This window comes from Balaenoptera ricei, chromosome 16 (assembly GCF_028023285.1).
Source record: "Balaenoptera ricei isolate mBalRic1 chromosome 16, mBalRic1.hap2, whole genome shotgun sequence".
NCBI classification, from domain to species: Eukaryota; Metazoa; Chordata; class Mammalia; order Artiodactyla; family Balaenopteridae; genus Balaenoptera; species Balaenoptera ricei.
In genome coordinates this window covers 20,217,658-20,234,063 of record NC_082654.1, presented here as the reverse complement: position 1 = coordinate 20,234,063, position 16,406 = coordinate 20,217,658, and the positions used below count along the sequence as shown (strand labels likewise).

The 16,406-nt window shown below is 40.2% G+C and overlaps 2 protein-coding genes across 5 annotated transcripts in view; one reads left to right on the top strand and one right to left on the bottom strand.

Moving 5' to 3' along the window:
• ADD3 (adducin 3) overlaps window positions 1–16,406 on the top strand; it is a 124,574-nt gene that overhangs the window by 361 nt on the left and 107,807 nt on the right. The window contains exon 1 of one of the 4 annotated variants that reach the window (XM_059900876.1): window positions 1,691–2,004. The exons of 1 other annotated variant lie outside the window; for it this stretch is intronic. The gene's annotated coding sequence lies outside the window, so the exon portion shown is untranslated. Of the gene's footprint in view, window positions 1–1,690; window positions 2,005–2,372; window positions 2,396–16,406 lie in introns of those variants that run through there. 2 more of the 4 variants (XM_059900882.1, XM_059900881.1) reach the window with 2 other exon arrangements.
• LOC132351063 (proline-rich protein 2-like) lies at window positions 920–2,529 on the bottom strand. Its single transcript, XM_059900772.1, has 4 exons — window positions 2,504–2,529; window positions 1,868–2,320; window positions 1,469–1,732; window positions 920–1,328 (listed from the first exon to the last, which is right to left on the bottom strand). The coding sequence occupies exons 1-4, from the start codon at window positions 2,527–2,529 to the stop codon at window positions 920–922; spliced, it is 1,152 nt and encodes a 383-aa protein (XP_059756755.1).

Genomic DNA, 16,406 nt, shown 5'->3' with positions numbered 1-16,406 from the left:
ACTGGCAAATGTCCTGTAGAGTGGAGACTATTGTCTGATATGTACCCCTAACACATTTTGGGGGGGCTATTCATAAAAAGGCTAACCTTGATGCGTGCCAAGCTTTTTTCATTTTTTGCTTTTTAAATGCAAGAAAACATCTAGCCACTCCCAATATCTCTCTCAAATACTGCAGATATTTTAACACGCCACATAAAATGACAGGCCGAGCGTTTTCTAAATATTTTCTTCCCAAAGCCAGGAAGCCTTACCCACGATCCTTTAGGGGTATTTAAAAACCATAAGGCATGGTTAGATTTTGAGCATATGGGATATGGTGGTAGACTAAAATTTCTGTAGCTTTAGTCCAGTGGGGAGAGAAAACGAGGATAAATGAATAACAGTTTGTGCCAAGCCAAGATTCATTTCCCACACTTCGTATGTGGGAAGACGAAACTACATTTTAATTAGCACATTTTTAGGGAAGAGGGAGGGAATGAAGATGAGGGGGATGGCATGAAGTATTTGAGGGGGAAGAAGAGAGTCTGCAGAAGAGGAAGGAAATGAAGGGGACTGTCGCCAGTACCTTGGAAACGCAGGGAGATAAGCGTGGGGAATGAAGTTTGTTGCTGTGTGTTAGGGTGGGGTTGACCCAAGGGACCATGAATAACCGGAATGCCGCTCGGAGGGTGTGCTTGGTAGTGGATTCGTGACTGTGGAGGACATGTATGCGGGAGGGATGTGCAAGTCGTGGGTGGTAGAGAAAGGTGAGCGTTGCTGGGAGGTCTATTTCTATAGTAGGTCGTGTCTGGGCGGCCGGGGTGGGCGGCCCAGCGTCACCTGTGGATGGATCCACATCCCTGCCACTGAGTGCAAAGTTTACCCGGCCCCGAATTCATTTTGAAGGCTGTCGGTGCCTTGACTTTTCACCTCCAAGAGCTCAGCTCTCATAAGGTCTCAAGGCCAGGGGCCAACGTCGGGGTGGAAACCCTCGACAGATGCAAGTGGAGCTCATGGAGAGAGCTCTTGCCCGGCCTCTCAGTGGAGGTGAGCAGGGGAAAGAGGCGCCCCCAAAGGCAACTGTGCTGAGAATACCCAGGCCCCTCCTACGGGGGGCGTGCGGAGGTGGAACCTTAGCAGTGGCCTCCCGCTGGAGACCCAGCAGCCGGTGTGGGCGGCTGAAGCTGACTCGGAAAGCTGTGTCTCGGCCTCGGGAGCTGGGCGGGGGTGGCTCGCTCAGGTTAGGGAGGGCGGCATCTCCAAGGCTCCCCTCCTCCCGCTTGTAGTCTGGTTTCCGTCGGGGTCGTTTACTCCTCCGACCCTCAGGGGACGCCGCTAATCGAAGCTGCCTAGCGGGGAGGACGTTGAAGAGATGCTAGGCAGCTGCCCCACACCAGGCCCTCCCAGAGGCCAGGCCAGTAGGGGCCCGGGGCCGCGGCTTCAGAGACAGGGTGAGGGGAGGTAGGGAGGGGGCCGCAGAGGGCGGGACCAAAGCTTTGGAGGGGCGCGAGAGGGCGCGAGGGGCCGCGCGGGGCGGGGCCTTGATGAGGCGGGGCCAGGAACATCCTGTGATTCCGAGGGGCGGGGCCATGAGCGTTCGGGGGCTGCGAGGGGCCGGCCTGTGGGGGTGGAGCCAGGGGGAGCCTGGGGGCCTAAGGGCGGGGCCTTAGGGGCGGGGCCAGGGGACGCTCGGTGGGCGCTCGGCCAGTCCCGCCAGAGCGCCAGCCGCCTGCCGGTAACGGTCGCGGGGCCGCTGGGCGGGAGGGGAAAGAAGGGGGGTTTAAATTATATTTTTTAAAAACAGAGAGCGAGAGCTAGAGGCAGAGCGACCCAGGTGTCGCCGCTTCCTGCTACACAGGGCTCGGCGCCCAGGTCCCTCCCTTCTCACGCCCCCTCCCCTTCTGCCCTCCCCTCTGGAGCCGTGCGGCGCTTAAGAGGCGGCGGTGGAGGATCGCGCGGCGGCTGCAGCCCCGGCGGCCGCGGAGAAGGAGGGAGGGAAGCACAAAGCCGGCTTCGCGCTGCGAGGTAATCCTGAGGGGAGAGAAGGCGCGGCCTTCCCGCCGGTCCTCCCGGCGGGGACGGCGGGCGCCCGCGCGGGCTGGGCTGCGGGAACCCTTCCAGGGGGTCGCGCGGGGGTGGGGAACGCAACGGCTCGCGGGGTGGAGGGGACTGCCTATTGGCTGCCCCTGCGGCCTCAGGTGGACCCCTCTTCCCCCGGGACTGGAATGGGAGCCTCGGGCTGGTTCGAAGAGGGTGGACCTGCAGGGGAGGATCTCGGGACGCCGGGGGTGGGCCCGAGTCTTTCGGGCGTCCTCTGGTTTCTCCCGGAGGACGGGGAGTTCTAAAAATCAAGAGCTGGCTGAAGCGTCGGTGGCCCGGGGTACTTTAAGCACTGAAGGTGCGCTCCAGGAAGGTGGTAGGTTCCCGCGCTTGGAAAGGGTGGAGGTAAGGGAGGGAGTGTTGGTTAGTTTTGTTTTCCTCATTTAAACAACTTCTGTTACAAGTTGAAAGTATTCAACCAAACCTTTCTCCTGTAATTTGCGTTCCCATCCCCCCCGACCCACACCCACCCCACCCTTACAAACGTATACATGTTAGGTTGCGCTTCCTGCCCGGGGTGACAGGCAGAGTTGGCAGCAGGTCCGCTTTGCTGGTGTCCAGCCTCTTTGGGGGTATGCTATTATAGCTGAGGCAAGACCACAGAGACAGGTAGAATAAGCTAGGCCTCTATTAGAATGGCAGGAATGGCCTCAGGTAAACTTTTTTGTTGCAGAGATTTAATTGCAAGTAGGTGCCCGTTTAAAATGGGAGCGTGAGTAAAACCACTCATTTCTTTGGCACATGTGCTGTTGCAGTTGACCTGCTAGAAAGGTATGGCGAGAAATGGAATTTAACTCAACCAAGAGGCTTTGAGTGAGGATTATATGCAAGTTTGGTGAAGGAGTTGATAAGGTTTGGGGAGGGGTAGGAATCAGCTACATAAACGTGCAGGCACGTTTATGTTAAATTGTACAACATGTTAGATTTAGCAGTATGAAATGGTTGATTTTCTTGGAATGGAGTGCAACTGCATCATACCGGGTACATCCTAATTTTGACTTTAGAAGACTTCTAATGAGACTGTTAAAGAGAGTAAACTAAGAATACAACGTAATTTGTCGTTTTTAAATAAGATGCTTGACTCTTTTTAAAAATGTGTAATTAAGATATGGGACCTATTCATTTATAGGGTTAAGTTACTTTATAACTATGTATAAAGTTTTTATATCTGAGTCTCCATTGCATTGTAATTACACTGTAACTCACTCATTTTCCTCTGCTTATATTGAGCAGATTAACTTTGCAGAGGGAAGACCAGAAAAAAAAATGGCCACTTTTGCTATATTTAAGTGTTCATTTTTCCAAAGAATTCAGTCTGTGCTCTTAAAACTCTTTAAATTGACCGCAAATGTTGGCATGTTGGTAATAGTTGCTTTTAAGGAAAAAAATTGGTGTATCTGTTTCGAATGTTAAACATAATTTAAGAGTTCTTGAGGTAGTTGGGTATGAGGCATTCAATATGTTGCAGCTTTTTACAGGTATGATAGAAGAAAATGTTTGTTGGTAAACATTTGACATATGACATAGGTGATCATATGACATCTAGGAACTGTTTTGCGTAATAGAAAGATTGTATTTTCAGAACATAAGTTTTACATTCCGAAAATGAATGAGAAAATTATACTGTACACTTTGCTATTTCTAACCCCCTTTTTCAATAATGTTACACTGGGATGAATGTGGGTTCTGCTCAATGATGTTTGAAGTGTGGATTTGGTCTTGGTAAAACCAGAACATCTTTTGAGACTAAGAGGACACAGCATCAGCCAACCTCCTATACACAATCCTAAAACCTAAATACAGGGTGGGGCCCAACCTCTGGGGTTGTGAGGCCTCCTGAAGTAGGTCTGTCGTGTCTGAGTGTTTTTGTCACACTCAAGCCTATACAGGTTGTTAGCTGTTTAATCTCTCGTATCTCAGAGTAGTTGGTTAGCAGTTCAGGGCAGCACTTATGTATGTCATCAGAGTAAAAGAAGCATTTCTGTTGAAGGAAGAAGTCACATAAAAGCATAAAAACCCAACTCTGAACAAATTGGGTTTGTAAAATGTTGGGGAATGATAATATCAGAATCTTAACTGAGTTGTTATATGTGAAGTGCTTAGAATATAGTCTGGTACTCAGTGTTTTATGTGTTTATCATCGTCAGTATAAGATGACATTTTTTTTGAAGGTGGCTATATCCTGCAACCCAGCAAGTGAAGACTCAGCAGATATTTGTAACAGCCAATATTTATTTGCTCTACCTCTGTGCCAGGCACAGTTTTATATGATTTAATTTACTTGATCCTCATGACAACCCAGTGCCTAAACAGACATAGAGAGGTTAAGTATTTTGTACAGCTACTAGGCACAGACGGGCTGGTTCTGAACCCAGAGCCTGGCTTGAGAGTGAGCCCGCATAACTAGTAGCCCCTGCTGCTATTACACTTGTGGTAATTCTAGCAAATCAATGAAGTACCTTCACAGTATCTCCAAGACTACAGGTGTGCATATGCCTTGTTTAGTAACACCCTCCTGTGTTAGTACCACCAAGTTGTGTTTAAATGTGAATGGTGGTAATCTGCGTTAAAAGTAGAATCACCTTTTGACTTTGGAAGAGGATTCTCTTTTCACACAACATATGTTTAGCTAGGATGCTAGAATTTGGGCTGTAGTATGTTATCTTTTTAATTACTAAAGATTAAAGTCTTTTTTGTTTTTCAAGCTTGCCAGATGTGTAGGGCTCCAGATGGTCCAGCAGGGCCCTTGGAGGGATTCTGGTTCTGCACTAAATCAGTAGGCCTCATCTTCTGATTACCAACACCACATATTAACCTGAGGTGAATTTTAACTTAAGTTTGTTCGAAATTCCACCTGAGTTGCCTCTTAAAATTAGCCTTACATGGAAAGATGTCACTTGTGGCTTTTACTTTGTCATTCACATTCCTCAAGGAACTGTGTGTTGCTGCTTCACCAGTGTAGTGGATACATCAGGCAAATTAATTATAACCTAAATTAGTAGCTGTTTTACATAATGTTTAGAATATTGTAGAGAGCTAATATGTCCTTTGTTGGCAAGTTAGTGAAAGGTAATATTAGGAAAAAATGTTTAAAAACAAGCATACGTTGAATTAAGAAAGCTCAAACGGTAATGAAGACACAGGTCACTAATCTGTTTCTCATACTAAAAATGCTAATATGTTTTTGCTATAATTAAAATTCACTGCTGTTTCAGATTCCTTTGGAAATATTAAACTTGTAGAGTTTGAATAGAAAACATTTTAAATGTTTAATCAAGAGTACTATTCTTTCTTTTAAACATAGACACCCTATTTGAAATTAATTGAGCAGTCATAGACTGTGTCTTGTCACTGAGGTTCAAAATGGGTGCCCTGATACTTTATTTCATGTCTTCTATGTTAATGCTTTGTCATTTGATCTTGGGGTCCATGCCCCAGTATTTCTAGATGCGATTGTTACGAGGTGTTTCAGGTCCTGCTAGTGACTAAATTTTCTTGGCTGAAAGCCAAGACAATCTCAAATTTTTACTGCAATGGGTTGTGTATATTAAGAATCTTCTCTAAATTATATGTTATCAGCCTTTCATTGACTATGGCTTGAAAGAAAAAAGTCTGTTATCCCTTGTATATCCCTTATGTATAATAGTTAGATGAATTTATTTTTTTCTTCTAGCAGTAGCTAGTTATGGACACACATGAGTGTAACCATACTACTTGGGGTATGCCCTTCCTTTCAGGTTAGTTAGAAATGATTCACTTGGCATTCATGCAGTGAATATTTGAATACCAACAGCATGCATAGAACAGCAACTTTAACTGAAAATTAACTGAAAGTGTTGGAGAAGAAAAGGTGTGTGCGTTTTTTGTTTATTTCATGTGTATTTTAATGTTGATCTGTTATATGTGGACTAGTCGCAAAATCAAGTTCAAAAGTAAGTTAATTGCACAGTTGAAAACATACTTGAATGTCAAGAAAGTACTGTTTAACTTACCCTAAAGTCTTAGATGATAGCATAGATAATGAGAATCAGTCTCTTGTTTCTTTAAACTATTCTTTGTTGGGTATCTTTGAAAAGCTGCGTTAATAATCTCTTTTAGGGCTTCCCTGGTGGCGCAGTGGTTGAGAATCTGCCTGCCAATGCAGGGGACACGGGTTCGAGCCCTGGTCTGGGAGGATCCCACATGCCGCGGAGCGGCTGGGCCCGTGAGCCACAATTGCTGAGCCTGCGCGTCTGGAGCCTGTGCTCCGCAACAAGAGAGGCCGCGATAGTGATCGGCCCACGCACCGCGATGAAGAGTGGCCCCCGCTTGCCGCAACTAGAGAAAGCCCTCACACAGAAACGAAGACCCAACACAGCCATGAATAAATAAATAAATAAAAAAAATTTAAAAAAAAAAAAAAAAAAAAAAAAAAAAAAAATAATCTCTTTTAGGTTTCTAGGACATGACTTACTACACTGAAGGCACAATTTAATAAAGAGTATCCTAGAAACCTTAAAGAATGAATGTGGCTTTCAGAGTTGTCTAGCATAGCTCAAAAAGTAGTTGCATGATCACCAAAAGGTATAAAATGGATGAAACCCATCCCTGATATTAAAAGGCTTTTTGTTTTTGTAAATTTCCTTCTTAGGAAGATTGTATAGACTAGTTTTTAACTATGCCATAGCTGAAATGTTATTATGAAAGATGTTTAGACTTTGACATATAGTTATATCTTTATAATGAGGTTAGATCTAACTTGAGCTTTTTACCTGATGTCAAGCTGATCTGTTTCACCACCATATACTTTACAATTACTTGTTTTAAAAGTTGGCTTTAGTTAAAGCTTAATTGGAAATGGTAAGGCACCCTGATATAAGATGAACTTTGAAACCTCTTGTTTTAAATTGCCTGAAACTGGGCCTAAGGATATTGGTGTATAGCAGTACATTAACTAGCATTTAAGATTGCTACCTCCTCAAACAAGACTACAGTTTGAACCTTGGGTTATGCAGCTCACTTTTTCTGCCATAGGCATACTGACTTCCATAAGATAAAAAATTTCCCACAACCAGCCAGCCAGGGGGTAAAAACACTTTTTATAAACTTAAGGGCAATAACAACAACATATGTTCTTAAAAGCAATGTCTCAAGAAGCACACCGTATATATTAATAAAACAATTTAAAAAATTTGTTGCTCACAATGTGCATTAAGGCAAGTAATATGAAAACTTAATTCTAAGTAACATACATGAAAATGTTACTTTATTCTTTTTGCTAGCTCTTATACCCCTTTGAATTTGTTCTTGTAATTTTTCACTCCCCCACCAAGGAAGTGCTTACTTTGGATGGAAGAGGAAAGGACAGTGCATGTGTGAGTTCAGGAGCCTGTTTAATTCAGCTCTCATGGCTATTGTTGTTTGCCTGCTAGGGGAGCTGGAATTCCAACAATGTAGAAAGCAGTCAGGTTGGAGAAGTGCTGAGTTTTATCAGTGTCTTGGGGACTTAGTATATGCCTTTAATTTGTCACCATCAGCAATGTTTCTGTGAAGTTCTTCCACAATGGCTCAGCTCATCCTGTGCAAGGACAGCATTTCCTTTTCCCCTTTCCATACAATATTCTTATCCTGTCATCTTTTGATCTGCTGGAATGACTAAATGCCATAGCAAAAAGATAGGTTTACTCAGTATCCTCATGGAGAAGGTAGTTAGGCTTATTTGGTATGTCTAAAGAAGTATATTTTGGGATCAAGGCCTCCCCAGGGACTCTTCTTTAAGAACACTCTACTTTTAATCCTACAGAAATTAGAGCCAGCAACTGTAAGCTGAGTTGTTACTTCTAATCTCATTTGTCTTATTAGTACATAAGAAAAAGATTCTGTAAGGTCAGCCTTTTAATATCTAAGGAAGTGGTTGGGGAAGGGTGATAGAGCTCAAGTGGAGTTGTGAATGGGCTTAAGTGCATAGGGCGAGAGTGGACAGGCGAAAGAGATTGGCAATGAAATCGATATATTTTTCTTATTTCTTGTCCCTACTCCCAATGCTTTTTTTTCTTTTTTTAATTTTAAAACAATGTTCCTTTTACCTTGCCTTTCTCCTTTGACTTTTATTGCTAGGACTGAGTTTTCTCTCTCCTAGAGAAAGGTGGAATTTTTAAGGTGATTCCTGTGTGACTGCTGAAAAGTTTGGCTTTCACCTGGAGGTTGCACTAAAAAGAATTTCCTTCCATCTCTCTCCACAACTGTCTGCTTTTTAAATTAAAAAAAAAAAAAATCTCTGAAACAGAAGTGTAAGAAACCTTACTTGTCATGTAATAGTTGGGAGCCATTATGTATTAAAGTAAAAGACATATCATTAATGAATCAGAAATCCATATTATTTAAACCCTTTTTTTTGGCAAAACTAGATGTACAGTAATTTTATATTAGGATGTTTGGTTCTTTTTAAGTGGGTATCAAAGATTACATGAATTTTTTCAACCAAAAATGTTGAAAGTAATACAAAAGTAATATATCCTTCATTGGTCTTAGTGAATGTTGATAATGACAAAATCATAGTTCTCTGAACACTTTGCTGTCGTTAAATACCTTAATGAGATATTTAATAGACAAGATTTGGTCACTAGCCACTGAAAGACTGTCGCCTCTGTAGCAGAATGTAATAGGAAAGGAAAATTTTATGCCTGAATAAAAGGTGTATCTGCTTGACATAGAAAAGGCTCTGAGAAGCTGATTACTTGGTAATCACTTGAGTTAGGTGATTTTATATTGTATTTGATGTTTTATAATCTGAACTTCCTTGGGCTCTTTAAAAGTGTCTGGTTGGACCATCAGCTTTTGATGAATGGGTTTCTGGAGGGATTGTGACGACCAGTTAAGTGCTTTGAAGAGGGAATCCCTGTTTTGTATCACACCTGAATGTCACAGAACATGCTTCTTGGTGCTTTTGTAATTTGGGCCCAAAGGAAAGAGTGCCATCTACTGAATGGCCAGCATCGAGTTGAGCAGCCCCAAGTTTTTGTTGCAGAACTTTCAGCTGGCTCCTGGAGAAACCAGACTCAACTTCATCGAAGGATTTGACAGGATCTTAGCACCAAGTGGAATTGTTGCTTGCTTAATTTTAATTATGCTTCCCAGCAGGAGGCCTAACCACATGATGAAGAACTAATTCACTCCTTGTTGGAATGCATGGGAAAGGAGAAACTTGAAGAAATTGTTGAGACTTAATGTTAAAAAATAGTCTAGCAATGGTTAAATCATTGTTAAATTAGAAGTGTTAGAGAAAGGTATTTTAATGAGGCATGTTTCATTAGTAGTGCTGGTTATTGATGGTCCTGCAGACAATAATAATGTTGTTTAAAATTTGTTTGGGCTTCAAATTGTCAATCATTTGTTTAACTGGAGGTAAGGGTTTTAAAAGTATTTGAATAATTTGGTTTGTTTTTTTCTTTTGCCTTTTTCTTTGTCTCAGGTTCTAAGGCAGTGATTCCTACTTGAGTGAATTCACTGTTTCAAAGTGGATTTTGTTGTTGTTTTGGCTTACTCAAGTGGCCTCCTGTTTTGTTTTTTGTTATGTTTTCCCTAACTTCCAGAAACTGCTTATGGTAGTAGCCATGGGTAGAATTGGAGGTTGTAGAACCAGTTATAGGTCAAGAGTGGAGGTTTATGATGCCTGGAATAGACCCGTCAGAGCCAGACAAGAAGGAATTGAAAGGAAACTTTGTTATGATAAGAAGAATATCTTTGTTATATATCTATTATATATAATTACTTAATTAATCAGTAACCACTTTTCTCAGCCCTTAAACCTGCCAAGGATCATGTTAGGCACTTTACATAAATTACCTGAAGTTTAGTTAAGTAACTTGCCCAAGATCATACAGTTAATAAGTGACAGAGCCAAGACTTGAGCCCAGGGCTAATTCCTTTAAACGCTGTGCTCTACTGCTATTTATTTAAGCTCATTCTTGTTGGTGACTGCACAAAGGACTTGAACTGAGGTTAGAATGATATTTCTACCTCTGCTGGAAAATATTGGTGGTTTTTGTTTGTTTGTTTTAAGAGGGTGATGAAATGGGTAAATGGGATTGAGATTTCACTAGAATCAGGAAATATATGAGAGATGGACTTTCAATATTTGCTATTTGGTTTGTCTATAATGTTCTTTTTCCTTTTGCTATATTATTTATTAACTTAAAACCACAAGAAAAGTTTATTATTGAAACATTGAATTGTTTCACATTGCTTAAAGTCTGCTACTTCTTGGGAGGAAGGGTTAAGTTACTGAAGGATTTTATGCTGGATTTGCGGGGAGGAGCAGAGTTGGGGGTAGGTAGGGATTTGTTAGTCTTTCTATATTTTGCTTGCTCCTAAATACTTTTAGGTAGTAGTACTTTTTGATGTGGCAGTAATATTCCATGTCCACAGCACTATAACGTTCAACCATGTGCTAGTCTGGTCCTGGAGGAACCTCAACTTGTGCGCATCAAGTATGCTCTGTAGACCAAATGAGTACCATACCTCACATTGTGCACTTATACTTTTGAATGCATGTGTTCTCAGTTAAAAGAAATTTAACACCTGACTAATATTGAATATGTTTTTGGTGTTTTAAAACATATTTTGATCTTAAAAGGCATCCTTATTACTTTAAAAGGTTGGGAATCATTATTTTGGTATAATCCAAAGCTTTTAAAATTATAGTTCAGTGATGGTTGTGCTGTGTATTGTAAAACCCAGTTACTCTTTTGGGACTTCTGACTCTTTCCCTTCACATGTAAGAGCATAAAGCGTTATTGTCCAGAAAATCCCCATAGGAATATCAATTATGTAACTCTTTGGGATTCTGACTCTATCTAGTCAAATGTAAAAGAAGCCAGCAACAACTAAGACGACTATACAAAAGATGTTACTTGCCAGTGTGTGATGAATGCTAAATGACAGGTACAGATGACAAATGCCGTAGGTCATCTGGTCAAGAAAAGAGCACCATGGATGGAATGGTCAGAAAAAGGTCCCCAGGAAAGAGGAATAAGGGTGGGCCTTTAAAGGCACAGTAGGATTTCACTAGATGCAGACCATGGAAAGGGTTTTGGCAAGAAATTACTGTCCATGAAAATAGTAATCCTTTTTGTGTAGCATGACAGGAGATAGTTTATAATTGTGGTTCAGTCTCGTCTCACTGTAAGGCACTTGAAGGCTGCAACATACTCGTATCAGAAACAGTGCTGAGGACACACTTCCCTAGGAGGTGTGTTAGAATATTGCAGGGGAAGGGGGAGAGAGTGGTAGGTGTGGTGAAAATCATGTACCTTTTAACAGATGTTCTCTCTGAACCCCATGTGAAAATGATTGGTTCATAGAAACATCCTTCTACTGCTATTTTGAAGCCAGTAATGCTTAAGAAAGTTGGTACTTGAAAAAGACTTTAGAAATCCTCATCATTCCCAACACTGGACAAGGAAAGCCTCCTTTGGGGAAGAGGTGTACATTTTTTTAAAATCCAAATTTATCCATCATTTACTGTTTGCTGAATGCCAGAGTAAAGTTTCATTGATGGTTCTGTTATAACTTTTAACTTTAATGTGTGGATAGATAGAGTTGTTGATACTATGAGGTATAATTTCGACTTAGCTTTTATAAATAACATTGTCTGGTTTTGGATTTTAGAGAATTTGTTCCAAGTGTCTGAATTCTCTTAGATTTAATAGTATTTATCACTTACTATTTGAAAAATACTTAGTGTAACTATTCAAGTTATTTTGAGCAAGTCAGTATTTCTTTTTCACTGTAGTTTTTTAAATATATAAAATACGTAAGGGGTTGAGATCATTTTAAGATACATTTTAGTTTGAAGATGCTGTGATTGTAGTTCTAAGGAAGGTGAGTTTACCAATTAGTGGCTTTAGCTGGAAGGTAGCCAAGAAACCTATGATTGTACTATATGATGGTCCTGGGAATAGATCTAATAGAAAGCCAAGACCATGAAAGTCCTTGGCTCCGTGTATATGTGGCAGTTTAGAAAAGGACATCATCATTCTAGGAACTTGTCAACTCCCAGAGTTTTTTTCAGTTCTTCAGAAGCTAAGGGCCCTTGGCAATAGACAATGGATGGACCCTTTTTGAAAACAATGAAATAGGCAAGGATAGCAATTTTTCTTAAAGCCAACTATAGAAACATTGTAGCATATTTTTCTAGAAATGGTGCTTTCCATTCCCATCACAACTTTATTATGTTTAGTATATTAGTTCCTCATAAATATTTCTCTGGCCTCTTTTTAGCTCTTCTGAGCAGCTTTATGCTTCCTTTCACTTGTTCATTTGTTCAATCAACAAATATTTATTGAGCACTTACTATGTGCCAGGCCCTGTTCTAAGTGCTGGGAATACAGCAGTAAGCAAAACAGACAAACCCTCCTGCCTTAATGGAGTTTATATTCTTGGAGGTAAAGAGAAATAAATAAGTGAAGTATATATTTTGTTAATATAAATATTATGGAGAAATATAGAGCAGGGGAGGAAGATAAAGGGAGTGTTAGTGGGCAATGGCAAATTTAAATAGAGTGGCTAGGTGAAGTCCTCACTAAGAAGGTGACATGTATGCAAAGACTTGAAGAAGGTAAGAGAACGTGTACAGTCGGTATTCTGTATCTGTGGCTTCTGCATCTGCAGATTAAATCAACCACAAATCAAAAATATTTGGGAAAAACAATTCCAGAAAGTTCTGAAAAGCAAAACTTGAATTTGTTGTGTACCAGAGCCTATTTACATAGTATTTATAACTATTTACATACCATTTACATTGGATTAGGTATTATAAGTGATCTAGAGATGGTTTAAAGTATATGGGAGGATGTGCATAGGTTATATGCAAATATTAGGCCATTTTATATTGTGTAAAGGACTTGAGTAGCCACAGATTTTGCTATCGCCAGGGTCCTGGAACAAATCTCCCTCGAGTACTGAGATGACTGTGTAATATCAAGGGGACTATCATGGCAGGCAGAGGGAATACCAAGCATGTGGTACTTGGTGTTGGGAAGCCACTGGATGACCCTTAGAAGTGGGACACGATCTGACCTATGTTTTAAAAGGATTGTTTTGGCTGTGTTTTGACACTAGACCATAGTGGTACAGTAATCTTGGTGAAAGATTGTATCTGATAGAGGTGGTGAGATTTGAGTGGATTCGGAATGTATCTGGATGATAGAATCAATAGAATTTACTGACTGGGATGTTGGGTATAGGTGAGTGGAAGAAGTCAAACTTGACTCCAAGGTTTGGGATGTAGGCAAAAGTTTTCAGGAGGAACTGTTTTGGGGAGTAGGAGAGAACAGAAGTTCAGTTTGAGACATATTAAGTTTTTTTTGTTGTTATCTTTTTTTTTTTTTAACTATTTATTTATCTTTTGGCTGTGTTGGGTCTTAGTTGTGGCATGCAGGATCTATCGTTGTAGCACGCGAGCTCTTTGTTGTGGCACGCAGGCTCAGTAGTTGTGGTGCACGGGCTTAGTTGCCCTGTGGCATGTGGGATCTTAGTTCCCCGACCAAGGATCGAACTGGTGTCCCCTGCATAACAGGACGGATTTGTAACCACTGGACCACTGGGGAAGTCCCATGAGACATATTAAGTTTGAAATGTCTATGAGTGATGTTGGAGTAGATGTTTCTGTGAGTGGAGATCAGTGCATAGTTATTGGCTGACTGTATAAAATTGGGAGTTGTCATTATTTTCCTCTTTCATTTAAAAATATTTGCATATTTAATGCCTTTGATGACTAGAATAAACTTTGCTGTAGTAAGGGTTTGATGTACTGCTGTATACATCTTTATTCTTTGGAGGGGTTTAATCTGTCTTGTAAAATCTAGAATTTACTTTGACTTCTAAGGACACTTAGTCCCAAAGGAAATCTTTTCCTCTAGGGACAGAACAATTTACTTTTAAGCAAAATGTGAAAACAAAAAGTGTTGTTACTGCCCTTAAAAATGTGTATGTGAATGTAAAATGGAACAGTTTGACTGATCCTCCAAAAGTTAATGTGGTTTAATGGTTAAAAGTAGTAACATATTGATAGTTTCCATTATGACCCAGCAATTCTATTCCTACATTATACACTCAAGAGAAGTGAAAACATGTTCACACAAAAACTTGTACACCACTGTTCATGGCAGCATTATTCATAATAGCCAAAAAGTGGAAATGACCTAAATGTCTATCAGCTGATTAATGGGTAAATAAATGTGGTATATCCATGCAATGGAATATTATTCAATCATAAAAAGGAGTGAAATGCTGATACATTTTACTACGTGGTTGAACCTTGAAAACATTATGCTAAGTGAAAGAAGCAAGACACAAAACGCCACATATTGTATGGTTCCAGTTGTGTGAAATGCACAGAATAGGCATATCCATAGTGACTGAAAGCAGATTGATTAGTGGTTGCCAGGGGCAGGGGATAAGGGAAATAGGGAGTGTCTGCTTAATGTGTACTGGGTTTCCCTTTGGGGTGATGAAAAAGTTCTAGGACTAGATAATGTTGATGGTTGCACAACATTGTGAATATACTAAAAACCACTGAATTGTAAGTTTAAAAGTGAATTTTATGGTGTGTGAATTATATCTCAATTTTTAGAGGAAGATACCAGGAAAAAAAGTATATGTGCACACCCATATGTACACAAGAACAACTGAAACAACTTACATGGATCTTATTTCTAAAATCAAACTGTTTTCCCAGTAGAAAGTTGATGAAGCAAGAATTACCACACTAAACTTGGTTTAGCTTGGTTTGCTTAAAGAGGCAGAGTTAAGATACTTAGATCATTCAGGTAGAAATCAGGAAGCAGTTTGTGATCCTATTGGTGGCAAGTCATGGGTGAATCTAAATGTTTTTAAATACCCAATTTCATGGAGATGACCTAGATAAGCAAAAGAAGGCTCTATTATGATCATTTCTATGGGTTTCAGAGAGCAGGAACCAGTTTATAAATAAGTTTATTAGGTCTTAAGTCATTAAAGATGGCTTAATTTTTTTCTGCGTGCCTGTAATTAAAAAATATGGAGAACTCAATTCCCAGCAATTTTTTTCGACAACCCAAGATGATATTTACCTTCTTAAAAACATTATTACCATCAAAGAGTTGCCTGTTGAGGAAGTACAGGAAAGGATTGTCTTTAACTTTTATGTACCACTTACCCTAATGTTATTTTTTTATTAAGACATAATTCACATACCATAAAATTTACCCCCTAATTTTATTATGAATATACATATATTCATATATTCCTTTATTAGAATAAAAACATCTGGAGAACAGAGGTCCATATTATTTGAGTGGCTTGATATGTTTTCAGCATTTTAAGGGAAGCATATGAGAGAACCAGACCGGAACCATAGTGGGAAAAAGAGACACTTATGTAACTGACTCCAGCACCAACCTGAGAGCAATGCTATAGCAACAGTTTAAAGGAAGTGCAGGTGGGCACAGAAAAGGGAAATGTTTATTCCAATGGGAAGAAATAATTCATGGAGGAGGATGGAATTTGAGTTGAGCTTTAGAGGATCTCTTAAATGTTGAAGAGGAGAGTAAATTACTGACCAAAATAATAGGCTATGCAAAGGCATGTGGATCTGTGGATGGATGTGGTGGGAGAGAAAACAGGAAGGTAAGGTTGATAGCACCAGATCATGAAGGCCTTGGGTGCTATTTTAAGAAATTTAGGTTTTATTCTGTGGCACTTATTTTAGCTAAAGAGAGGCATAATCAGATGTGTCTGAGATTTGTTGTTGTGAAGAATGTGGTGATAGAGTGTTGGCAGAGAGGCAAGTTAGGAAGCATTGAGAGATAAGCAAATGAACTGAGGCAATGGCTTTGAGGTTAGAAAGGGAGGAATGGGACATTTTGGAGACAGAAATCCATACAACTTGCTGAACAGTTCAGATGTTGAGAGAACATTTGATCACCAGGGATAGAAATTTAAATATTGTGTTTTACTCCATTTCGAATACTCTGATTTATGACAGAGGCAAGATGCACCTGTAAAACTAGAAATTAGGTGGATTCAGCAAGTCTTGAATGTATCTTTTCCTTACTATACATAAAAGACTTTAGAAATGTGACTATTTCGTAATCTTCTTTAATTTTTACTGCTTGTCAGCTATTACTCAATTTTCCAATCTTTGGATATGTTTTCATTTGTGCATTTGGAAATGGTTGAATAGTCATCATTTTGGCAAAAGAATAGTATTTTTGTTTCCAAATGAAACTGCCTCCCTATGCTGTGCTTTTGTGTTTCGTTTTAAACTTTTGTGTAGTGGAATAATAAAAAAGAACTGAAGGTAGTAT